Source organism: Furipterus horrens, unplaced genomic scaffold (assembly GCF_987537825.1).
Source record: "Furipterus horrens unplaced genomic scaffold, mFurHor1.1.pri manual_scaffold_8, whole genome shotgun sequence".
Taxonomy (NCBI): domain Eukaryota; kingdom Metazoa; phylum Chordata; class Mammalia; order Chiroptera; family Furipteridae; genus Furipterus; species Furipterus horrens.
In genome coordinates, this window is record NW_028327178.1 from 19,059,551 (window position 1) to 19,085,319 (window position 25,769).

The 25,769-nt window shown below is 39.7% G+C and overlaps 1 protein-coding gene and 1 pseudogene across 1 annotated transcript in view; one reads left to right on the forward strand and one right to left on the reverse strand.

Moving 5' to 3' along the window:
- Window positions 1-23,545, reverse strand: part of KATNAL2 (katanin catalytic subunit A1 like 2) — a 61,246-nt gene extending 37,701 nt beyond the window's left edge. The window contains exons 1-2 of the mRNA XM_090285095.1: window positions 23,451-23,545; window positions 1,732-1,802 (exon numbers count right to left, since the gene is read on the reverse strand). Of these exons, the coding sequence (XP_090141221.1) occupies window positions 1,732-1,802; window positions 23,451-23,501 (122 nt within the window). The 5' untranslated portion in view covers window positions 23,502-23,545. The remainder of the gene's footprint in view (window positions 1-1,731; window positions 1,803-23,450) is intronic.
- Window positions 13,673-14,890, forward strand: LOC150002592 (elongin-A pseudogene; annotated as a pseudogene).
- Window positions 23,546-25,769: the final 2,224 nt, after the last annotated feature.

Consider the following 25,769-nt stretch of genomic DNA (forward strand, 5'->3'; position numbering starts at 1 on the left):
AGATAATGACTTTCAACATGCTCTTCATCTTTCCATACATTTTTGATGACTAAATACACATATGACTAAGTACACATACACTTACATATATGCACTTGTGAAGCAAAGAAAGGAAGATGGAAACATATACTGTAAATTGCTTGTAGTCTTTACTGACACGACAGTATATTCAAAACTCCAGGATCATAGGATTTTGACTTAAAAAAATTTATTATAGATGATGGCAGGTCCCATGTTTCCTAAACTAATTGATCAGGGGAACAAAACTGCTTCTGTGTGTCCCTGTTATACTACTTGAGCTTGAATGAGTTCTGAATCTGACAAGGTTGGCAGAAGCCACTAAAGGTTTTTAACCAACAGTGACAGGACAGGACTTCAGAAAGAGGAGTGAGCTGTAATGAGCGAGATGCCGCAGGAGAGGCGGGAAGGCTGTTAACGCATTAAATCCCGAGGAAAATGCATGTGTAGTGTTGCAAGGGCCTGTATCCACGAACTTCCACTGTCTGACCTTACCAGTTCTCCCTCATTTTTCCCTAATTGTTCCAATTATGCTATGCCCCTTCTTCTGATCCCCAGCCTAGCATGTCCTTGTCCTTCACATCTGTCTATTGCTATTCTACACATCTTCCATTGTATGCCATCTGTAATTGAAAAATAAATTTTTTTAAAATAAAGACCAGCTCACATCACCTTCTTTACAAAACTTTCTGTTTATTCAAATCCACAATAATGTATCCTCTTTGCTGAATTCTTAGTATTTTGTTAAAGGCTAGTCTATTTTTCTGACACTGATATGTCCTTAAAAAATTACCTGCACTGTAGTTCACTTTTCATCTTGATAATCCACTCGTAAGTCCCTTTCCCAGCAGGTTTCAGGGAAAATGATCAACTCTAAGTAGAATTTTCATTGATTTGAGATGAAAGGGGCCATCTCATGGCAGAAAGGAGTAATGCATGCTTTGTTAATGCACAGTAAACTCTTTTGACAGTAACAGGTAAGTAGCCAAATTCCCTGCAAGTTATAGGATGGGCATTGTACAGAAAAGGGCTGAACATAGTTCATTCGGGTAAATGTAATATCTTTATTTTGAAGGAAGAAAAACTGAAGATTAAGATCATTATTTCTGTGTGCATGGCCGGCAGTGGGACCCTGGGAAGCTCATCTGAAAGGCCTACGCTACCTTCAAACCTGAACGGGAAAAGGTGTGTATCGCACAAACTGGGTAGTTTTGTTAATAACATTTGCAAATGCATAATGCGAAAAATATCTAAGTAAATGAGGCAAGAAAAGTGTGTGTCCAGGTTGCTAGGGACAGGGAGGGGCAGGTAGAGCACAGGGGCCTTTTAGGGCAGTGAAGCGATTCTGTGTGATGTTGCAGTGGTGGACACTTGACATGCATTTGTCAAAACCCAGAGAACTGCAGAACCAGAGGGAACCCTGATGTGAACTACGGCCTTTAGCTAATGATAATATACCAATATACAGTACTGGTTCATCAATTGTCACAAATGTACCACGTGAATGTAAGATATTAATAACAGGGGAGACTGGGCAGGGTGGGGGGTTGCCAGCTTATGGGAACTCCGTACTTTCTGCTCAACTTTTCCGTAAATATTAAACCACTCTTTAAAAATACAGTCTATTAATTGTTTTTAAAAGGGTGCATCTGGAAAAGTGGAGATCTGAAAAAGAGAGGAATCATCTCTGTAAACATTTGTAACGTAACCTACCCTTCTTGTGTTAAGTAATGCAGAATCAAAATTAGAAGATTTTTTCGTCGTGCTTCTGACCTCATCTCGCACTGAGAACAAAAAAAGAAAAGTTAAGATGGGAGGACAATGAGATATAACACTCCTTTCATAGCAAGAAATTCTTGAAGGTAAAAGTGCCTTCAAAACCGAGAAGCATGACTTCAAGGCTGGAAGACAGTTTGCTGTTTCTCAGGATACAAAGTTGTGTCCCATTGTTATTTTCTTCTTGGAGCAGACTTCTTAATTATAAACTGAAGGTACCATGAATTAAATTAAGTTGGACTTTACTAGTTAACTTCTTACTGCCAAGATAATTTTATTGCTTATAACTGCGAAGCAAGAAATATACCTAGTCCTATTTGGACCAGGTTAAGGAAAGTGATGGTAACAATAAACTCATGAGCCAGAAATCAGCTCTGAGTACATCACAGGTACTTACCTGCTGATACATCTTAAATTCACTCAGAGTCCCACCCAGTCCCTGCACCAAAATGAAGATGAGTTCCAATAAACCCCTCGGGGGTGACTGCACAGCCAAGCATTTAAAATAGAGTAGCAGAGGCCACAAAAGGGAAATTCCTGAATAATATCTTTATTCAAACTGGATGAAATTTTACGTTTATTCACAGTGTTAATGTGCTGCATTTAGTTATCTGGTACCTTAGATTTCCCTGAAATATATTCATAGAATACTTTCAGTAATATTTCCCTTATTTGAAAATAACTTCCCTAACATATTTTTTAAGTACAACACAGGTAAGAACTGGATAAAAGCAAAAAAAGCCCCTGAGTGGCCCAAATTATGTCATGAAATGTATGTACAAACACACACTCATGACACATAGAAAAACTTTTCAAGGCATCCAAAGCTTTCTAAAAAATCAAATAGTACTATAACTTTTCTTTTTATGTTGCTTTTTAATTGAAGAATAATAAAATATGTGTAACGAACGACCATTTTAACCATTTTAAGTGTACAGTTTAGGTGGTGGCATTAAGTACATCCAAACTGTTGCACAACTGTCCCTATCATCCATCTTCAGAACCTTTTCATCTTCCCCAACTGCAACTCCATATGCATTAAACCATAACTCCCATCCCCATTCTCTTAACCCCTGGCAACCACCACTCTGCCCTCTGTCTCTATGAATTAGCCTGTTCTAGATACTTCATATAAGTGGGCGCATATAGTATTTGTCCTTTTGTGTTGGCTTATTTCATTCAGCATGTCATTGAGGTTCATTCATGTTGTAGTGTGTGTCAAAACTTTCCTCTTTTAAAATAGAACCAGAGGAAGGTAAACAAGAAACAGACTGACAGTGACCAGGGGGGAGGGGAAAGGGGGAAAAGGGGGAAAAGAAGGGGAAGAGTCTAGTCAAGAAACTAGTATGAATGACCCATGGACATGGACAACAGAATGGGGATTGAATGTGGGAAGGGGGGTGGGTGGAGTAGGGGGGAGCAGTGGGAGAAAAAATAGGACAACTGTAATAGAAAAACAATAAAAAATTTTTTTTCTTCTTTTTTAAGGTTGAATAATGCCATGCTATAAATTTTTAAAGAAAAATGATAGTCTGTCCAGCTCCACTACCCTACCCCACCCCTCACTCCCTAAGGCAACAGCTTTAGTTACTGTAGTTGTTTCTTCCCATATTTACCTCCATGTTTCTAAATATATCACTGTTTTGTGATATATGAATATTAGACATTAACTGTTCACTTCCTGTTAAGGTGGATGAGGAGTAAGCTGTTTTACACACTTCTCAGCCTCCCTTCCCCTCACAGTTATATCAATATTTGGTGATTAGATTATTATGACCATGTAAATTATGTTCTCTGCTGAGTCAAAAAGTACTACGGTTACTTTTCTATTTCTGTACAACCTTATTTTTTGGAATGAATAATTGCCTCATTTTAAAAATTTGTTTACTTTTCTATATACCTATTGCTAATTTTCAAACACCAACACACCTCTAAAGACTCCTTATATCATATTCCTTTTCATCAAACACATCAAGTAACATGCCATTTACAATCCTCCCTCCCCTTGCCATTCCACTCCAGACTGTTGACTCTTAGGATGGGTGCTCATCAGGGGGTTTCCCTTTGAAACTTCTCCTGCATTGGATCCCCTAGAAATGGAATCTTCTCCTTTCCTGTTTACTCACTTGGTTTAGTATCACACATCCTCTTGAGTAAAAAAAGTACATGGAGATAAAGCTGGTTGAGAATTTGTGTGCCTGAAAATGTCTTTATTCTACTTTAAACTTGACAGTTTGAAGGGGCATAACATTGCTATTCTATTCCTGATTCTATGCACGTAATGTGTCTTTTCTTCCCAGGAAGACTTTAGGGTCTTATTTTTAACTTTGGTGTCCTGAAATTATACAACTTTCTTGGTTCCAGTCTTTCTCCATTCACAGTACTGACCATTGTCAGGTTGGACTTCCCATGCTTTTGTTCTTGGAAAATTTCTTTGGTAAATTACTCCCCTATTTTTTTCCAGTTTATTTTTTTAAACTTTATACTAACTGAATGGCAGATATTCCAGATTGAACTTTTTAAGATCCTGCCCCCCCCCCCCCCCCCCAGTGTTCTATTTCTTTGTCTCTGTGTCTATTTTCAGGGCAATTTCCTTGGCCTTGTCTTTGAACCATTCTACAAAATTTATTTAGACAGTAATATTTTTTTTTAATTTCCAAGAGTTTCTTCTTATTCTCTGATTGTCTCTTTTCTACAACATCTTGGTCTTGTTTTTTGAAAGCACTATTTTCTTATGATTCAAAGTCATAATGAAGAGGTTCAGTTATAGTCAATATTTGTTGTTTAAATTGGCAGATAGAAGGTTTTAAAAGTATTCAACAAAATTGATTCAGATAGTTTTGGATTTTATTTTTTCTTAAAGGGATAAGTTTTTATTCAGTTGCTACAACAGCAAATAAAGCAATCTGTGTTTTAAAGAGCTTGTGAAGGAAGCATAGGAAGTACCACTAGTTCAACCAAAATTTATGATATTTTCTGCCATTCAAACAGCAGTTACTGCTTTTAAAAAAAAGTAATCTGCATTTCACTTATTGCACTTTTTGTTGTTGTCAGTTAAATGTTTTGCTCTGAATTTAGTCTAAAATATAGAGTGGGGAAAAGTAGGTTTACAGGTGTGAGTATGCAGAACAGTTTATTCTTGTATTAGTATTTATATTGTATTATTTTCCATGTGAACAACTGTAAACCTACCTCTGCTCCACTCTGTAAATAAATCAGGGCTCTCAGAACTCTAGGGGAAAATTATATTAAAGGAAAAATTATACTAATTCTTAAAGTAATAAAATATATAACATGAAAAGTAGTGACTTAGACTAGGAGAAAATATTTATAAAAGACATATCTGATAAAGGACTGTTACCCAAAATGTACATAGACCTCTTAAAACTCAACAATAAGAAAACAACCAACCCAATTAAAAATGGACAAAAGGCATAAACAGACACCTCACAAAAGAAAATATAATGGCAAATAAACAGATGAGAAGATGCTCAACATCATGCCATTAGGGAATGGCAAATTAAAACAACAACAAGGTACCACTATACAGTGATTGCAATGGTGAAAAACTGAAACACTAACAACATCAAATGCTAGTGAGGATATAGAACTTTCATTGCTGGATGAAATACAAAATGGTACAGCCACTTTGGAGACAGTTTGGTGGTTTCTTACAAAACTAAACATTCGCTTAACATAGGGTCTAGCAAGTACACTGCATGGTAGTTACCCAAAAGAGTTTGTATGTCTAGAGAGAAACCTGCACACTGACAAATAAGCTGTTGTACTGTATATCTATACAATGGCATATTAATCAGTGCTGAAAAGAAATGATCTATCAAGCCATAAAAAGACATTGAGGAAACTTAGATGTGTAGTATTAAGTGAAAGAAGCCAGTCTGAAAAAGATACATACTGTATGATTCCAACTATATGACATGCTGGAAAATGCAAACCTATGAAGACAATTAAAAAAAACCAGTGGCGACCAGAGGTTAGCGGGGAGGGAGGGAGGTAGAGCACAGAGGATTGTAGGTGATTTTATTCTATATGATACTATAATGGAGGATACACATCATTACACATTTGTCAAAATCCATAGAATGTGCAACAGGAAATGTGAACTCTAATGTACACTGTGGGCTTTGGGTGATAATGACGTGTCAGTGTGGGTTCATCTGGTGCAGAATGTTTATACTGGGGAGACTTGTGCATGTATTGGGGCAGGGGGCATATAGGAATCCTGTGTATTTTCTTTCTTTTCCTTTTTCTTTTTGTTTTGTATTTTATTTAATCTTTATTTTTTCAATACCATTTAGTCCCCTTATACCCCCGCCCCCCAGCAATCACCACACTGTTGTTCCATTTTGCTCAGTCCCTCTTCCCCAACACCAAGCCCCCCACCAGCTGGCATCCTGCTCTTCATCTATGAGTCTGCCCCCATTTTCCTTGTTAGTTCACTTTGTTCATTAGATTCCACGTATGAGTGAAATCATATGGTATTTGTCTTTCTCTCACTGGCTTATTTCACTTAGCATAATGTTCTCCAGGTCCATCCATACTGTCACAAAGGCTAACATTTTATTCTTTTTTATGGCTGAGTAGTAGGGATTCCTGTGTATTTTCTGACCAATTTTGCTATGAACCTAAAACTCCTCTAAAAAATAATGTCTATTTTTTAAAGTAGTGACTAATTTCTAAACAAATATATTAGACCTAATATATTTAAATGGAGTTGGCACGCCATGTTTTTATTCCATTGCTCAACACATTTCTGAAATTCCTCCATTTATATTGTCCTCAATGTAGATTAATGACCATAGTTTTACTTCAATCCACATTTACAAAAACAGTATGTAACCAATGTAGAAATTTGGGACAATGCATAAAGGCATAAGAAAAAACCAAAACATTTTATTCACATTCTTTCAGTCTTCTTACAAAAGACCATTCTTGTGTGTCTTGCTAACCTGTAGTTTTCTTTTTCCTTAAAAACACTTTGTAAATACAGGGGTGGGAAAAAGTAGATTTATTGATGACAATAAAAAACTTTGTGGAAAAGTGTGCTTGAGTATAGCAAGCAAACTATAAGAATGTGTAAATAAGGAAGGCTGGCAACTGAAGCACTTAAGAGATTGTATCTAAGTGCATTGCGCCATTGTGACACTCTTCTAAGTTAATAAAGCCTTGGTAAGAGTCATAATATATGGATAACTATAAAGCTACTTTTGCCCATCCCTGTATTGTTCCAAGCCATTAAAAATTCTTCTAAAACATGACTTCAAATAACTGCAGAGAATGAACCATAACTTAATCAACTACCTGCTGTTGGATAATCCTGTCATTTGTTGTTATTTAAAGTTATTCAATTTAATAACATTTTATTAGCAGATTTGACTATTCCTAATATCCAAATTCATATTCAAGGACAGACCAGATAACATTAGAAGGGCCTTAAAAGTGTATAACAGCCTATTCTTAAAAAATGACATTGGGTACTTTTCAACTTCTGTCCTTGAAGAGACCCCATTAGCCAAGGAGGGTTAACAAACTTCGAAAAACAAATCACCAAGAAGATATAAAGAATCACAAAGCAGCAAAATTGAACCAGGGTGATTGTCTGCACATATAGGCCTCACTTAATCCTGTCTGCATTGCTGCCTCCTGAGACTCAACGGTGTTGCTGAGAATACAACAAGGATGCCAGCCTGTTAAACCAAGCACGTCGTTGACCAGGGACAGCCAACTGACTGTGCCCATGTGGGATCCTTCCCCATGTGGGAAGGCCACCCTCCCCTCCACACCCCAACTCTTACTAGGCATTTCTGGACCCAAGGGTAGGTAGGACAACCACCATGCCCAGCTTGAAGCAGCTAGAGGAGCACGAGACCTTTGCCCATTGTCCTTTATAAGATCATAAAGGGTCTTAAGTCTGAGACGGGGGGATTGTTATTTTTTGTTATAAAAGATTAGTTAAATAATTAATTAATCATTTTTTTTTTAAAAAAGAAGAAGAATATGGGAAAGGGTGAAGCCAGAGAGCTTGTATGCACAACCCATGGACATGAACTAGAGGGGGTGGGATTGCTGGGGGAGGGAGGGTACTGGGCGGAGGGGAGCAAAGGGGAAAAAATTGAAACTATTGTAACAATATAATCAATAAATTATACTTTAAAAAAAGAATCACAAAGCAATTACAGTAATCTTTGCTATTTTTATTATAAAATAATAAAATTATAATTTATAATAAATTATTATAAAATAAATAATTCTACAGAAGAGTGTAGGGAACTTCCATTTATTTTTAATAATAATAATGAATACCACCCTGATTAAGCCCTAGATCACCCTCAGTATCTTAGAAACTCCCTCTTATGTTCCTTTCATATGATTTTCCCTCCTTCCCACCAGAGGTAACTACCATCCTGACTTTTATGTTAATTATCCCTTTTTTTCTTTATGGTTTTACCAACTATGTATGTATCTTTAAAAAAACATATTATGAACAGAATATACATTTACTTTATGTAACTACTTTTGTTCCACAGTATGTAATTTTCCCAACAAAAGTTCATATCAAAGTAAAGGCTTAGTAGCTATTCCATAAAATCTTCACTTAAAATATCTTTTTCCACTGATTTTTAGTCTGTGGGCATAATTTCAGTGTGGTACAGGGTTGCTGTCTAATATCCCACAAGGTAATTAACTCTTCCCTTTCCCAGTAAACAGAAGTATCCTTATGGATTTCTTTGTTGCCCACAGTGCCTGGCATGGTGCCAAGTGCTGAGTAGGGTCTGGTATTTCTTGATAGATAATTGTTTGTTTTTGAAATACAGATCATGAAATCATTAATGGGGTACAAGCAGCAATAGAATTATCACAGAATGCATAGCAGGTAAGAAGGCTTACCATTACTTCTTGAAACTTGTTGTGTTTGTCCGTATGTATGTGTTCTGGATCTCAATCTAAGACATCCTTGTTAATTGAGCACAATAAAAAAATTGAAAGCCACTGTAAAAATGACATTATCCTGATACTAAGATGTTCTACACTGGCAGTTTTCATTTATCTTTCTGAAGATGTTGACACAACTCTTTCTTGGTGAAGGCCTATCTCCTTTGCATTGATAGTCAAAATTTTTTTTCCTTTTTTTTTTTTGGTCGTTTGATTCGCCTTGCCTATAGTGCCATCTAGTGTATTAGGAGGGGAAGCAGTTCATGAAATTTAGGTGGTTCCAAATTATTAGTTCTGTAAGATGACAATCATTACAAATTCAGTACAAATCAAGTTTGCAAAATAAAAATATAACTTCATATTAAACAAGCAGTAATAAGACTGATGGTATATGTTTTTAAATCTACAAATTCTCAAACTCATGCTTGGAGTTTTGTTTCAGAATTTTAGGACCTAGAAGGTACCTGGAGATCACTGAGTCCCAGAAACCTGAGGTCTAGAAAAGTTAAGAGATTTGCTCAAAAGCCTGCAAAGATTTGGAAGCAGAATCCAAGTCTTCTGTTTCTAGGCCGATGAATTGGCTCCATGAATCCCTCCCCTGTACTAACTAACCCCTCCCTCATCAGTCTCCACCCCCACCCCCGCACATTCACTCTAGGCCAGAGAGAAGCCATTTTAATTTGAAAAATAAAAAAATGAAACAGAAAAAAACAACAACAACAAAAAAAGAAACCTGTGTGCCAAATTTGCCAAAATCAAACAACCGTGGTTACCAGTCTTTAAAAAAAATCTATGACAGCAAAGTGAAGAGACATAAAGGTTTTTTAAAAAATCAGGCAGCATTGAATGAGCTAAACACCAAACAGTTAGGTGGCAAAAAAAAAAAGAATCAGTGATAATATGAACAAAAATACTGTATATACACAAAGGCAGAGAAAGCTGGGAATCTTATTGTCCACTACCCAGAGGCAGGCCCTTAGGTTTCACAGCAGCCCTAACAATACTTGAGCTGAAGCATTTGGCAGAATTGTCTTCTTCAAATTCCTTTTAGAATTCCTGGAGAGCCTCTTTTTGGTGGTTTTTTGTTTGTTTGCTTGTTTTTGTTTTTATTTTTGTTTTTTGAGAGAGGAGAAGGGAGGGAGAAAATATTGATGTGAAAGAGAAACATTATTGGTTGCCTTGAGAGAGAAGCATCTATTGTTTGCCTCTCCCAAGCAGATGCCCTGATCAGGAATTGAACCTGTGACCTTTATGCTTTGCAGAATGACGTCCAACCAACTGAACCATACGGGTAAGGCACTGGAGACTTGTTTGAAGCGTGAACCACTGACATAGTGATCTCACAATAGATCAGGGTAGGAAGGCAAAGCTCTAATTCTTGGGATGAAGAGATCTCTGGATCCTAAGCTGATCTGAGCAATGTTGACCATATTCTTCAAAGAATATAAATAGCCTATCAGAGAGGCTTATGCAGGGTTTTGATTACATTCCTAGAAAATGGTAGCTGTTGCAACTCCAGTCATGAGTCTTTCCAGGGTTTTTTGTTTGTTTGTTTTGTTTTGTTTTTGCTGGAATCACAAAGTTTGACAAATAGTCCTGATATCTATGGCAGATGATGAAAATTGAGAGACATCCTTTGGCTTAGTGATCTAGAATTCTGTTTGGTAATGAGACTGCTTCAAAAAATGGCTTTCTTACAATGCAGATTGTGAGACAGCATGTACTTGAAGTCTCCAGGCCTTGAAATAATAATGAGACTTTTTCTTTGAAACAAGCTTGATGGAAATCGAGAATTTAATAAGGAAAGAGATAAGAAAAACACTTTACAAGTACCTAGTGTTACATATTTAAGATGTGCTGTTACTTGAAATGTAGAATGTGGTCTTATAAATTTGTTAATTAAAAGTGTAAAGTTGGCCAGATCTATAATATCTTTCTACTCATGCCATTCAAATTAGCACAGAAAATTATCTACTCAGTTAAAAAACTAAGAATGGGCCACCAACAAATGGTCAATTTAACCTGTAAAGATGGTGTGCTCCTGAAATGGATACAATTAGATGCTCAATTAATTCCTGTCTACCAAGGAAAGGAGGCCCAGAAGTGAACATTTACCAAGGTATCTCATTTGTCTCTGCTTCAATAATCTGTCTGTTTTCTTCTTCCTTCATTTCCTTTGTGGGTTATTGTGCAACAAAAAATACCTCCATTATCAGATTCAAAATTGAATCTATGATACTGTAGCCTGAGGAAAAGGAAGCATTGAATATCATTCCTAGCTTTAGACCCAGAAGATATTTAGGAAATGTTACTGTATATACACCACATGCAACATTAGTGCTTTTAATTTCTTTTTTACGGGTGCAATGGAGATTAATTTGCATGAGCTCATTTCAATTTCTGTAATAAGATCCAAATTTTGCATTAAGCTTTCCATCTCAAAAACAAACAGTTAAAAAGGACACATTTCTTCTTTCAAATGTTTTTATTGTAGTTCTATTTTACAGTCCCTGCATCTAATATTCACTTAAAAGCTTGAGTATATATACCCGTAGGTTCTAATTTGCTTTTTGTTTGTTTCCTGATTACCTCCTGTTTCTACCAGGAAACTTCCTAAGTTTTAAATTCTGCATAAGTTGAAAAAGCACTACACCAATCAAAAGGAGAATCTGCAGATCCAGGAAGTCATTTATTGTATTTGATACAAAGTAAGGACTGTTCAACTGTGCTCAGCAACAGTGTTCCATGAAGAGGGGCATTTGTTGTTGATTCTGAGTATAACCTAGTTACAGAATTTGAAATTTCAGAAAGGTATAAAATCCACTGGAACACCGGGGACTTTCCATTCTATGCCATGCTCACACATACAGCTTTCTAGTAGCAACAGAGCCGCACGTTGCAGAGATCGGACTGCCACCACGGTAAAGCAATATCATGGTCTCCTGAGGGCCTCAGCATCAGCTGGCAGGTAAATTAAAGGGATTAACTTAAATCCATCAGGACTTTAAATCAACGTCCAGTTCAGTCAGGATAGGCAGCAACTGAGACCTCAAAGAAGTAATCAGACAAATCAAGAAAGGGAGAGGTTCTGCAGAACAATTTTCAAGATGTCTTGAAAAAGTCAGGGTCGTTAAAAATAAAATAAAAAAAGAGGCCATAGGGGCTGAAAAAATCTGTACTAATTCAAAGAAACATACAGGATACAAACACCAGATACAATGCATGATCCTGGATTGGATGCTGGTTAGAGAACTAATTGGTTAAAGAATGGTATTATGGTATGGTTTCATTTGGATAAAACATACAGTGTGTGTACATGTGTGTGTATATACATACATGAAAAAGGATTTGGAAGGATACATAGTATATACACTAAGGTTCACCCCTGGTTAACATCTCAGCATATCTGGGTTGTGGGAATGTGGTGTTTTTATTTTACTTATTGTGTTTGTTATATATCCTTTCCTTAAAATTGATTTATAACTCTGAGTAATCGTGCAATATTAAAACCAATTGATACTACTGAGACTATTGAAAACAATAACTTTTAGGAATTCTCAGATTGCATTAATTCTAAGACTTGGGATATCTTTAAAACAAAGAATGATGGAGGAAGTATAGACTGCTGAATAAATAATGTTAAGACAACTGGAAAACCTGAAGGAAAAGTTGAACAAAGGTATACCTATAGAATTGTTGAACAAGGTATACCTATAGAATTGTTCAAGAAATAAAAAATTTACATATGAAGTATCAAGGACGAGCAACCACTGAGGTTTCCTAATTTGGACAAAGGGGTCAGGTGAGGTACATTCCTGGAGATCTGCGTAGGATCTAGTAAGTCCTTATCTAATCAACAGATGGAGTCAGTGCTGACCTTGTCAGTTAAGACTATGAAGTTGTTCTTTGGGGCAGTAATCATAGTATTAATGAAACTGAGTTTTCATAGAGTGAGAGTAAGTCCCTTCAAGGATACTTGGAGTGTCCAGGGCTGACCTGAGTCAGGCCCTACTTCTGATGTTCAGATGATCAGAGGAAACGGCCATTCAGTCATTCATTCCAAAAGAATGGATTGATGTCTTTATCAGACAGTGCTCTGCGGGAAAACCAGGTGCAGGGACACTTACTGCCCTCCTGGGGCTAAGCTGTTAGACCTCAGACCCCTTTCCTTCCCCAGGCTTCCACTCCTCACCCTCTTCAGAAGGGTACCTCACACTGGACCTAAACCTCTTAAATTCCAGCTTCCCCTCTTCCTGTTATGCGACCTGCATATGCAAATTAATTGGATCCCTCCCTGTCCCCTCTCTAGGCCTCAGTTTTCCTGGGCGCCCTGGAGCCGACCCCGCCCCTTTGAAGCTGGAGATTTAAGGAGAGATCTCTGCGCACTCACTCTCTAGTAGCGGTTCTGGCCAAGACGGGCCGGCAAAACTGTCGCCTGCCCCATCGACAGCGTATCAGAAGCCTTGGCAGGGATGCGGCAGCCCAGCGCCAGAAGCTGGTTCGCATTTAAGGGAGCACGGGGGCGGACGAGAGGGTCTAGGAGGAGAGCGGGTCCTGAAGGCCCCACGTCTCCCTTCGGGAGGAGGAGGTGGAGGGCGACCACCGAGCACCCCGCGGCCAACGGCGCAGCTCTGAGCGCCAGCAGGGGAAGCTCCGCGCGCCTTCCCCGCTCCAGAGGCCCAACCAAGGTCCCCACTTTCGGGAGAGGAGAGAAGAGAGGACCGGCCCCCGAGTTTCACCAGCTGCCTCTTCTGGCGGCCAGTCCCTTCCTGTGGCAGCAGGTATCCATCAGATGTCTGGGGGGCGCGCGGCCCAGACCCACGGGGCCCGCGAGTGGCCCGAAGAAGGCTGCCTTGCAGCCGCTCGGGAGAGATGACAGCTTGGCAAAGAACGACGCCTCGCGGCTCTCCAGGGGAAAGGGGCTATGAGTCTAAGTGAGGAGCACCCACTTTCCCACAAGGACAACCCTCGGCTGGGTGCCAAAGGACAGGGGAAGTCCTCCGCTTTGATCAGCCAGAGATCACACCCGGTCTTCTCCAGAGAAAAGCGCCCAAGGCCTCTGCCCCAAGAGAGTGCCATGGCAGGAAAGGAAAGAGAGGGCTGCCGCTTCCAGAAGTTGTCGCCTCCATCGGAGGTGGCTCCGGACAACCCCCCCCACCCCCCCCCGAAAAAGCGGACTAAAAGACAAGCAGCGTCTAGACGGCTTCGACACCACAGAGGGGACAGGGGGCCTGCTGTCCAAGGCGGAAGGGGAGGCTGCTAACAACCTCAAGGCTGCAGAAGGGAAAGTCAACACTTCTCCGTTGGGTGGGAAGCCAGCGGGCTCCATGGCTGAAATGGAGGAGGCAGGTGTGGAGGAGGAGTTTGAGCCGCCCACCATGTCTTTCGAGGCATACCTCTCCTATGACCAGCCTTGGGGCAAGAAAAAGAAGAATGTGAAGACTGCAAGCTGAAGAAAAAGGATTCTAGACGCCCTAGTGAAAACCTAGGCTTGGTTCAGGAATTACCTAAGGCAAACACAGAGAAGTCAGAGAAGCTGCAGCCATCTGCAGCAGCTGGGGCCGACCTCAAGAAGGTCCCCACTGATGGGTCATCCATGTTCCCAGACCTCCCGTTGCTCGGGGTGCAGCCCAGTTACCGTTTACTTTCTGGCTTTGAATGGTTGTCCTCCTCCCAGCCGAAGCAAAGAGCACTGCCTTCACCTCCGGAAGAGGGAGAAGCTGGGTTTACCGGGCTCAGAACAAACTCTAAGATGCGGGTGTTCTCTGGTTCCAAGTGGGCCCATCTCCGCGAAATGATGACCTTGCGCCAGCAGTGTATCCAGGTCCTTGGAAACAACATCAGCTTACTCTGTCGAGTGGGAGGAGTTCCGTATTCGGTTCTGGAACCTATTTTGGAGAGTTGCACACCCGATCAGCTATGTCACCTAGAGAAGTACAATCGTGTACTAGCTGAAGAAACAGACCAACTGTGGAAAATGCATTGTCGCCACAACTTTAAGAAAGAAAGGCCGAGAGAACACGAGTCATGGCGGCTTCAGGATGTCCGAGAACAGCGACTACAAGCGCTGATACTGAAGATCAGATCTGCACGTACCAATGAGCCCAAGGACCGACAAGCAAAGATGGTCTTTTTCAACTAGTTTGAAAGAGGAGCAGCAGCTGTCCAGGAAAAATTCAAGATCATACAAGCCCCATAGACCACAACAAGCAGGCATGCTCCCTCTAACATTGCAAGGAAGCAGGCTTCTTACTGCACAGGCACCACCAGGGCCCACCTGGCTCAGGTGGTCAGCAGCAGCAGGAAGCTTGTGAAGCAGGTTGCCCCAATGATGGCCAAGACCATTAAAGACATCAAGAACAGATCCTCCTGACAATGAATGGAAGACTTGCCTTGGAGAAAGAATTTTGAAGGAGTGCAAGGACAGTGAGGGTGAGGGAATGGCACTTCCACGGGAGACCAGAATCTTTGGCTTCGTGGGAACTTTTGGACTGTGACACCTGTAGTTTTCAAGTGTTGCACCTGAGAACCTTTGTGCCACAGCAGTTGGGAGTGTGTGTGTGCCCGTGTGTGTATACACCACACAGAAAAGGATCTGGACAGCTACATGGATAGGTGCTAAGGTTCACCCTTAGTGTAGCTGGGTGGTGGCAATGTGGTGTGCTTATTTTATTTATTGTGTTTGATACCTATCATTTCTTTCAACTTGATGTATTACTCTGTAACTAATCAAGTATTATGTGAACTGTCAATGTATACTACTGAGAATATTGTTCACAATCATTATGGTCAGAAATTCTTAGATCTGATATATTCCAAGACTTGGGGTATCTTTAAAACCCAAAACCAGGGGGGAAATATAGATTGCTCAACTCAATAAATAAGACAACTGACTCCTGGAGTTTCCAAGTGTTGTACCTGTGAATCCATGTGCCACAGCCACTGCCTCCCTGCCTCGAGAGTGTGTGTGCATGTATGTATATATACAAGCATAGAAAAGGATCCGGAGGATATATGAATATGTACTCTGGTTCAGTTGCGTATGCACATATGTCAAATATGCATATGTACAAACTCTTTGATACATCTATTTCAATTATAGGATTTTTATCCTCCAGATATACCTGCATGTGTGTGTGTTGTGTGTGTATTCATTAATGCACACACATGATACTGGCATTTGAAGCCACTTTTTCCCAAGGACATTTTCCTGCCTCTAAGAGGCTAAGATGCTAGTAGTGCATTTGGAAAATCTCAAGGCGCTACAAGTACAAAATTTGTAGTTCAGAACCCAGCAGGATAGGGGACTCTTAGGGAACCATACATAAAACCTATGAAGGGCTCAGTCCTAGGAATGAGGACAGAGAGAAGTTAAGTTGCCTTAGTTCAGTTTCCCATTCTCTATGTGGCCTAGAAAAAGATCTCAGTTTCTGAAACTGGATGAAGATATTCCTGACTTACTAGTACCCCCGCTGCAGGCACAAGGTAGAAGCAAACCTAAATCATCTCTACAGACAGATAACAGCCCCCTTCATCTCAAATTATTTATAAAAACAAATTATCAGCTACACCCCTCTGCACAGTCTAAGATAAGAATAACATAATGAGAAACATCAGTAATAATGACCATTGAAACATTTACCGGGGACTCAAGATATTGGAACTATCGGACATAAACTTTAGAGAAACTATTTTAACCAATACCATTTACAATAGCATATAAAAATCAAAGAGGAACAAATTTAACATAAGACGTTTAAGACTTTTGTGGGCTGAATTGTGTTCAGTTCATACACTGAAGCCCTAACCGTGAATATATAGGAATGTCGGAGATAGGACTTTTAGGAGGTGATTACGTTAAAATGAGGCTCTAATCCAATCTGACTGTGTCCTCATAAGAGGAAATTTGGACACACAAAGAGACACCAGGGATGTTCTCCAGTATAGGAAAGACCATATGACGAACAACACAGGAAGAAAGTGGCCATTTGCAAGTCAAAGAGTGAAGCCTCAGAAGAAACCAAACCTACTGACACCTTGATCTTGGACTTCTAGCTTCCAAAACCATGAGAAAATAAATTTCTGTTGCTTAAGCCAACCAGTCTGGTATTTTGTTATGGCAGCAATAGCAAGCTAATACAATATCTGTTAAAATGACAAAATATAGCTAAGAAAAATTGAAGAAGATAGAGTGTTTATGACTTGGAAAATCAATATTAAGATATTAATTCTCCCGCAGATGGATCCATAGATTCAATGCAATTTTATCAAAAAGCTCGGCAGGCCATTTTCAATAAACTGAAAATCTGATTCTCAAATTTATGTGAAAATTTAGAATAACCAAGACAGTATTGACAAAGAGCTAAATCAGACTATTTGCACTATCAATTTTCAAGGCTTAATATAAAGCCACAATAATTAAGATAGTTTGATGTTGGCATGCAGACAGGTAAGTATATCAGTAGAGCAGAACAAAGAATTCAGAAATAGACCTACAAATTCATGGTAATTTTATATTTTTACAAAGTTGCCTATGTAATTCAAATTTTGTAAAAAGTTGCTAGAGAGACTAGATTACCCTCTTCCGAAGAAAATTAAGCTTAAACCCCATCTCACATCAAACACACAAATTAATTTAAAATAGCAATCTTAAATTTCTATGTACCTAATAACATTGCATGGAAATAAATAAAGCAAAAATTGGCAAAAGCAAAAGGAGAAATAGACAAAAAGTACAATCACAGTGAATTTTATATGTCTTCCTCAGGAATGGATAAAACAAGAAAAAAGTGTGAAAAATAAAAGACTTGAACAACACAATTAATAAACTTAACTGTACAGTGAGCCATAAGACAATTCTCAACAAATGTCAAAGGATTGAAATCACTTAGAATATTATTGTACGAACACTATGTAATTAAACTAGAAAACAGTGTCAAAAAGATGTTATTAGGCTTCCTATGTGCAAACAATATACTTCTAAATTCCCCCTCCCAGCTGATAATCCTGCAAATGATCCCCATACCTATGATTCTGTTCCTGTTCTGGTTGTTTGCTTAGTTTGTTTTTGTTTCTGTTTTAATTTTTTAGATTCAGTTGTTGATAGTTGTGAGTTTATTGTCATTTTAATGTTCATCGTTTTGATCTTCTTTTTCTTAAATAAGTCCCTTTAACATTTCATGTAATACTGGCTTGGTGATGATGAATTCCTTTAGCTTTACTTTGTCTCGGAAGCACTTTATCTGCCCTTCCATTCTAAATGATAACTTTGCTGGATAAAGTAATCTTGGTTGAAGGTTCTTACTTTTCATCACTTTGAATATTTCTTGCCAACCCCTTCTTGCCTGCAAAGTTTCTTTTGAGAAATCAGCTGATAGTCTTATGGGAACTCCTTTGTAGGTAACTCTCTTCTTTTCTCTTGCTGCTTTTAAGATTCTCTCTTTATCTTTAACCTTTGGCATTTTAATTATGATGTGTCTTGGTGCGGTCCTCCTTGGGTCCAACTTGTTTGGGACTCTGTGCTTCCTGGACATGTATGTCTATTTCTTTCACCAAATTAGGAAAGTTTTCTTTCATTATCTTTTCAAGTAAGTTTTCAGTTTCTCGCTCTTCCTCTTCTCCTTCTGGCATCCCTATAATTCAGATGTTGGTACATTTAAAGTTGTCCCAGAGGTTCCTAATCCTCTCCTCATTTTTTTCAATTTTTGTTTCTATTTCTGTTCTGGGTGAATGTTTATTTCTTCCTTTGTTCCAAATCATTGATTTCAATCCCAGCTTCCTTCCCATCACTGTTGGTTCCCTGAATATTTTTCTTTATTTCACTTTGTATAACCTTTACTTCTTCCTTTATTTTGTACCATACTGAATCATTTCTCTGAGCATCCTGATCACCAGTGTTTTGAAATTGGCATCTGATAGGCTGGCTATCTCTGTTTCATTTAGTTCTTTTTCTGGGGTTTTGTTCTGTTCTTTCACTTGGGCCATATTTCTTTGCCTCCTTAATTTGTCAGCCTCCCTCTGCTTGTTTCTGTGTATTGGGCAGAGCTGCTTTGACTCTGTGTCTTGGTAGTATGGCCTAAGGTAATCAGTGTCCTGTAGGATCCAGTGGCACAACCTCCCCTATTACCCAAATTGGGTACTTCAGGGACACTTTTCATGTGGGCTGAGTATACCCTCCTCTTGTAATTTAGCCTTGGTTGCTGTTGGCAGATCAATGGGAGGGATTTACACAGCCCAGTCAGCTGCAAGTGTTACAGAAACAGGGGAGTCCAAAAACAAATCCCAGAGTTTGCAGCTGGGAGATAGGGAAAAGGAAGCAGCTTTCAGGATGCCCTTGCATGCCTGGGGCTAGCGGCTGGAAACTTTGTTGCAAAAAGATCCGCTTTACTTCCAAGGTTCAGGAAGATGGGAGGGATCTTGGACTGTGGGATGGTACGGAAGGAGCCTACAGAACCTATGTAGGGTTCTGTGAATGGTGAGAACTGTGTTTGCAACACCCTCTGGGTCAGGGGACGCAGTATGGGAAAAGATAAGCAGCTGCGGACATTTTAGCTCGCTCTGGCTCTCTGGGGCTTGCTCTCTCTCTGGCCCTGGCTCTCGTGGGCTCCCTCCATGTGGCTTGGAGAAGAGGTCTCCAGGCTGCTTTAAGAAGAAGCTCTTGCCACGCAGTTTGCAGGAAGAAGGCAGTTTACAAGGAGGCTGAGAATCCAGGCGGTTCTGCATTGAGAGCTGGAGGGCACCACAGCACAGAAAGGAACTCCCCAATCAGAACTGAGTGATTGGCAGCTACTGGTAAAGCTGAACTGTGCCTAGGAAGTAGGGAAATGGTGTTTCTGACTTTCCTAAGACTGGCCAGGTCTGGGAGGGGGAGGCAGAACTATGTGCAAATAAACAATTTTTTTTTCTTTTCACCAAACTCTGGTATTGAGAGTTATAATTCTGGCGGCGGGCAATCGGGCCCCTAACTAAACAGCCCGTGGGTTCTGTTTCAATCGGAGCAGCCCAGGAGTTCTGTTACACAAGGACTGGCTGTGACTACTGACCACCAACCTCCGCTCTCCATGGAGGACCAGCTGTGCTGGGGCAGGGTCTTTAGCAGTCCACTGGGTGTGCTGGCCCCGGGGTTTCTCAGGTGGGGCAAGCCAAGGTCAGCCCACACCTGTGTTTTTCCTAAGGCACCATGCCTGAGCTATAAAGCAATCTGAGATGGCTGCTACTTATGCTGGGCTTGGAGATTCCCAGGTGAATCAAAGCTGTGAATCTAAGCTGGCTGATGCTAGTACCAGAGCTGGAGCTCACTAAGGCCAGCTGTTGCTTGTTTGGTAGGATTTAGAAAGTTGTGAAGCATGAGCCAAGACCAGCCATTCCTATGGAAAAACAGCTTGGGTGGACCTGTAAGCTGGGTGGGGCAGAGTTTCTGCGGATCTCCAAGGTGGGTCACACAGTGTTAGCCAGGTTGATGGCATCCCAGATATGGCACCAGCTTGCCATTTCTGTGGAGGGAGGGTTTCGATAAGAGACAATGGCCTGTGCTCGCCTTGATGCCAGACACTTCAGTTTCTCCCTTTATGCTGCTGGTGCCTTTCAAGCTGCTACCCCAGTGCTGGAGCTCAGAGGAAGTGATCTGAGTAGGTGAGTCCGTGTGTGGGTTCTTTAAGAGGAACTGCTTGGGGCTCTACCAGTTTCTTCCACCAATTCTATCCCTACTGGTTTTTGCAGCCAGAAGTTGTGGAGACTTAACTTCCTGGCACTGGAACCCTAGGCTGGGAGGCCTGGTGTGGGGCTGGGACTCCTCACTCCTGAGATAGCCCTCCCAAATTTTTATCTACCACATGTGGGTGAGGGACCAACCAGTTCCGTGTCTGGGCCTCTCCTACTCATCTTATTGGATGTGGTTTCTTGAATCCCATAGTTGTCAGACTTCCATTCAACTCGATTTCTGAAAGTTCTGACTGATGGTTATTCTATATTTTACTCATAATTTTGCTGTGGTTGTGCAAAGAGGTGAGCCATGTCTGCCTACGCCGCCATCTTGACTGGATCTGCCCAAATTCGTTTCGAAATATTCTCAGTTAGTGGTTTAAAAAAGAACAAATCTCCAAGAGTAGGAATGTGACATTATCAAAGTGTTCCAGGTTATCTGATCAGTCTGCCTGTCTTGGTCCAAGTACAGAAAGAACGTGGTCAACAGCAGCCACAGCATTTTAAATGATACCCGCAAGCCTGAAGCCGTGGTCAGTACCGAAGTGGTTAATGTTCCTTATGTAAGAGCATAGCACTTAAAACATGAGTTACTTAAAATTCAGTTTAGCTTTATGGTGATTTAGAGTTTGTTTAATTAGTATTTAGAACTGCATATTGTTTATAGCTATTGGTATTTCAATAGACGCTTAAATGTTTGAACATTTCAAGTTTAATAAGCCTTAGTTATTTGAAGGAAAACATTGATGTAATTACATTTTCAATTACTCTGGGCTTTCTTTTTATACAGGCCCATGCAATTAATAAAAGCTAAGATATTTAACAACACTCATTTAAAAACCTAGTCAACCACTTAATTAATTAGCTAATGCTTATATTAGATATTTTTAAATATAAAAGTTTCACATAGGCAGTCACAACTTCTGAAAAGTACATATAATGGCACAGAGAATAAATGCAAGTAACTTTGTTTCAGGATTATTTTGTGTATACACATAAATGTATGGGTCAATTATGGCTTTCCCAATACCATCCTATGCATTGATACCAATTACTGTTTGTTTTAGTTGTGTGATCAAATTAAAAACATCAGGGCAATGGTTCCTCGGAGCTTCCTTGCCCTTAGCACATTCCAGAGGATTTTACATGCAAGTTGGAAAAAGGTAGCAGAGGTTTTTCAGATTGAATATACATTCCCTCACTTATCGCGGGTATTATGTTCTAGACCCCCCGGGGAAGTAGGAACCTTACATTTATTCTACACTCTTAAACCTACGTAATTTTAACAACATACCTATACAGTACCACAAAATCCCACGATATAGCGAAAAATCTGTGCTAAATAATTAAATACAATATTTTTAAAAATCCCACAATACAGTGAGGCTGCGATAAGTGAACCGCGATAGAGGGACTACTGTAGTCTTAATTTTAATTAAACACTAAATTTAAAGTGGAATAGGGGAAAATTCTCCATTCCCTGATCTTGACTACCCAAAGATCAGCAGTAGCATCAGTATTACACAGGAGCTTATGAATACACACACCCCTGCACCCTGGTACTACTGGCTCAGAACCTAAATTTTCAAAACATCCCAGTGTTTGTGCGTACGTAAAAGACTGAGAAGCACTGCTAAAGCATGATTAGTTTACTAGTCAGAAAAGAAACTTGCCAGAGTCTATTTGGGGAGGGGGAAGGAATCAACGGAAAATTCCATTATAATTTCCTAGGACGAAGGTGGTGTGGTGATCTCTACACATGGCATAAAGGAGAGTCACTTGGTCAAGTCTGGGAAGCAGGCTGACCAAAAAGGGCAAATTCAGATCCTACAGAACAAGAACCTGGATTGTGTGTTTACAGTGCAATTTTCAAGATCCCATCCCAGAGTGTTTCTAATTCAGTAAGTCTCAGTGAGGTCCAGGAATCTGCTTTATTAAAAACCAATCTAAGAGGTTCTGAAGCTCAGATTGGAATGGGTTTAAGTACAATCCAGAAATGAGGAAGTAGTAACAGAGAGTGTAGTCAACAACCCTCTCCTGAAGTTGAAGAGAAAGAGAGGTTGTTGTTGGAAAGGGGGAGAAGAGGGGAAGGAAGTCAAACAGAAAGTTATATTTTTTGTATTATTAGTTTTAGTTTTTTGCTTGTTTTTAAGGTAAGAGACACTAGAGAAGTGGTTCATAACATCGGCTACACATTGTAATCACCTGCTGAAATTTCAAAAAAAAAATCAATGCACAGGTTCCATCCCAAACCAGTAAATCAGAATCTCTGGAGGTGGGGCCCAAATAGCAGTATATATATATTTTTTTACTCTAATTTAGTTTATCTTTCCCCTACCCCACAAGCATTGATTTTACTTCCCCAGCCCCTAGCATTGAGTATGTCCTCAGTTCATGTTCGTGGCTGTAAAATATATTGCTGGGTAGTTAGCAGATGATACAGACAAGAGGAAAACACTACGTCTGTGAAGTTCATGTAATCTTCGTGTGAAAAGGAGTACAGCCCTGTTACCTTACTTTCAAATGGAGTAGCTGAAGCCCGAAAGTGGAATTCCTAAAGTTCCCCGTCCTTGTAGTGGAGAATCATGACCAGAATCCAGTACCACAATTCTCAGATCACACTGTCCTGCCTTTCAACAATCTTCATTTTGACCGACCACTCCCCAAACCCACTCACCCATGGAGACTCAGCCTAACAATACCTCCCCCGCGACACCCCATTTCCTCCATCAAAAACCGGCTCTGCCTTCCCTTTCATCAAAACCGTAGTCACTCCCAAACTCCCAAACTCGCCTCTGTCCCAGACTCATCAGCTTTCTGTGATAACCTCAAATCCGGCAGCAGGACGAGATCAATGGGACCGAGAGGCCCTCCATGCGCTTGCGCCACTCTGGTGGCAGACTCTGTCATCATAGCAACGGGCGACACACAAATCTGCCTGTAGCAACAAGGGGAGAGGAGTTCCTGACCCAAATTTTTCTTTTTTAATTTGCTTTCCTTACCGCTTCCCGTGCCTGATGCGTGACTTTTAGGGCCTGGTAAGAAAGCTCCATCAGACACTGTGTTACGGCGGGAGAGAAGGGAGAAAAGAAGCCACTTGCTGATCGACTGGTAAATACATCCAAGAAAAGTAGCTCGAGGAAACCTGACGCTTAACTAGCCCGCCCCTTTCAGGATTGGCCAGAGCCTAGACAGGTCAGCCTATCACGGGGCACATATGGATTCTTTATCATGCCAATCAATGTTAAAATTAGCATGTTTAATCCAGAGCGTTTGCATAATACCGGCCAATCAAGAAACCTAAAGGGGATGATCGGCAGGACTTGGGGCAGTGGCTGCAATTGTTTCGGTTCTCTGAATTCTGTCTCTAAAATGAAAGGTAACTCAAGTTTATATGCCACAGAATTTGGCCTTCACTTCGGCAGTTGTTCAGGCCTTTGTGATTTAATGCTTATGTTTCCAAGACTGTACTTTTGACATCCATTCTTCTCTAGGGCCTCCTCTCCCGCCCCATTATAGTAAAGGTTTGAAGTTCCTGCTTTACTTTGAAATTGCCTATACGTGGTCCATTTAGGCTGAAAAAATCCTGTGGACTTTTTTGTTGTTCTTGTTAGGGGCATTCTGGGATGCAAATTGTGCATGAAACTTTCCCTTCTCCTCCAATTCCTTCCACATCAGACCTACTCTCATTAGAAATAGGCAAATATGGACTTGACAATTACCTCTGCTCCATTTTCTTCGTGTATTAACTACTCTGTGTCTTCAATGGCTTTCCCTTCTGTCTCTTGCTGTGAACCCTATTCTAAATCATTCCTTCTTCATTATCTTCAGCCTTCATCACTTATTCTCTCCCCTCAGGATACAAAAATATTTATGTCTTCTCAATCTGAAAAAAAGAGAGAAAAAAAAAAGCTCTCATAATTGTTGAATTGAATCACCTCTCTCCCAGTCACTTCAAACTTTCTAAAAGACTAGCTGTCCTGTCTTCACTCACTTCCCATTCTTTTCTCAGCTGATTCTGGACCTACTCCTTTGAAGCTGTTTTTGCTAAAGTCACCAGTAACTTCCTAATTCTGAAATCCAATTATAGATTTTTTTCACTCTTTATCTTATTTTAACTTAGCACCATTTGAAATTGTTGACCATTCTCTTATTAGTAATAATAGCTATAAGTTATTAAGCAGCTATAGAACCAGTTAATGTACTATGTGATTTATGTGGTTATCTAATTTAATTCTAACACCCTATGGAGAAGTTATTAATTTTCCCAGTTTATAGTTGTAGAAACAGGCTCATTCTATTATTGACATGATTTTCAAAAAGTTAAAAACGTGACTGATGTGAACAGATATATGTCAAAGATTTTACCTAACTCATTGAGGGAGTCCGTGAGATGGCAAAACTTGGTTAAAGAACAGTTTGAGGAACTGGGTATTTTAAGAAGACAATGTTAGAATAAAATTGCTAGGTTAGATATAAAACTGGTTAAAATTCTACAGGGGAATCAAAGCATAACTTTTGAAATTTTCTTTTGTGATGTATATAGATACATTCCTCGCCTTTTGGCCATTTACATCTAATTTTAACTAATTAAATTAAGTGAAGTTAAAAATTCAGTTCTTCAGTCAGACTAGCCACATTTCAAGTATTGAATTGTCATGTGTAGCTAATGGCTAATATATTGGACAACACAAATATAGAACATTTCTGTCCTTGCAGAAAACCCTTATTGAATAAGCTCTAGTCCTCTTAAACATCACTCAAGTATAACATTGCAAGGACATGCTGTACTCTATTTTGCCTTATTTGCACATTTAATATGATTTTTTTCTGAAGACTCCATCATATGACCACTGGCTTTCAAACTCTTCTAACCAAGACCCACATTAAGAAATAATTTTTTAATCAACTAATATTTGACAGGAGAACCAAGAATACTCTCTTTAGTGTGATGTTGAAAAACTGGATATTCACATGCAAAAGAACGAAATTGGGCCCTTATCTTACATCACTCACAAAAACTAACTTGAAATGAATTAAGGACTTAAATGTAAGACCTGAAACTTAAAAATTCCTAGAAGAAAGCATGGGAAAAAATTATGACATCAGTCTTGGCAATGATTTTTTTTTTTTAATATGGCACTAAATGCAGAAGCAATAAAAGCAAAATAAACAAAACAAACAAACAAAAAAAAACCCAAAAAACAGTAAGCGGAACTATATCAAATGATAAAGCTTCTGCACAACAAAAGAAATGATCAGCAAAATGAAAAGGCAACTTTCAGAATGGAAGAAAATATTTACAAAAACCATTTTTCTGA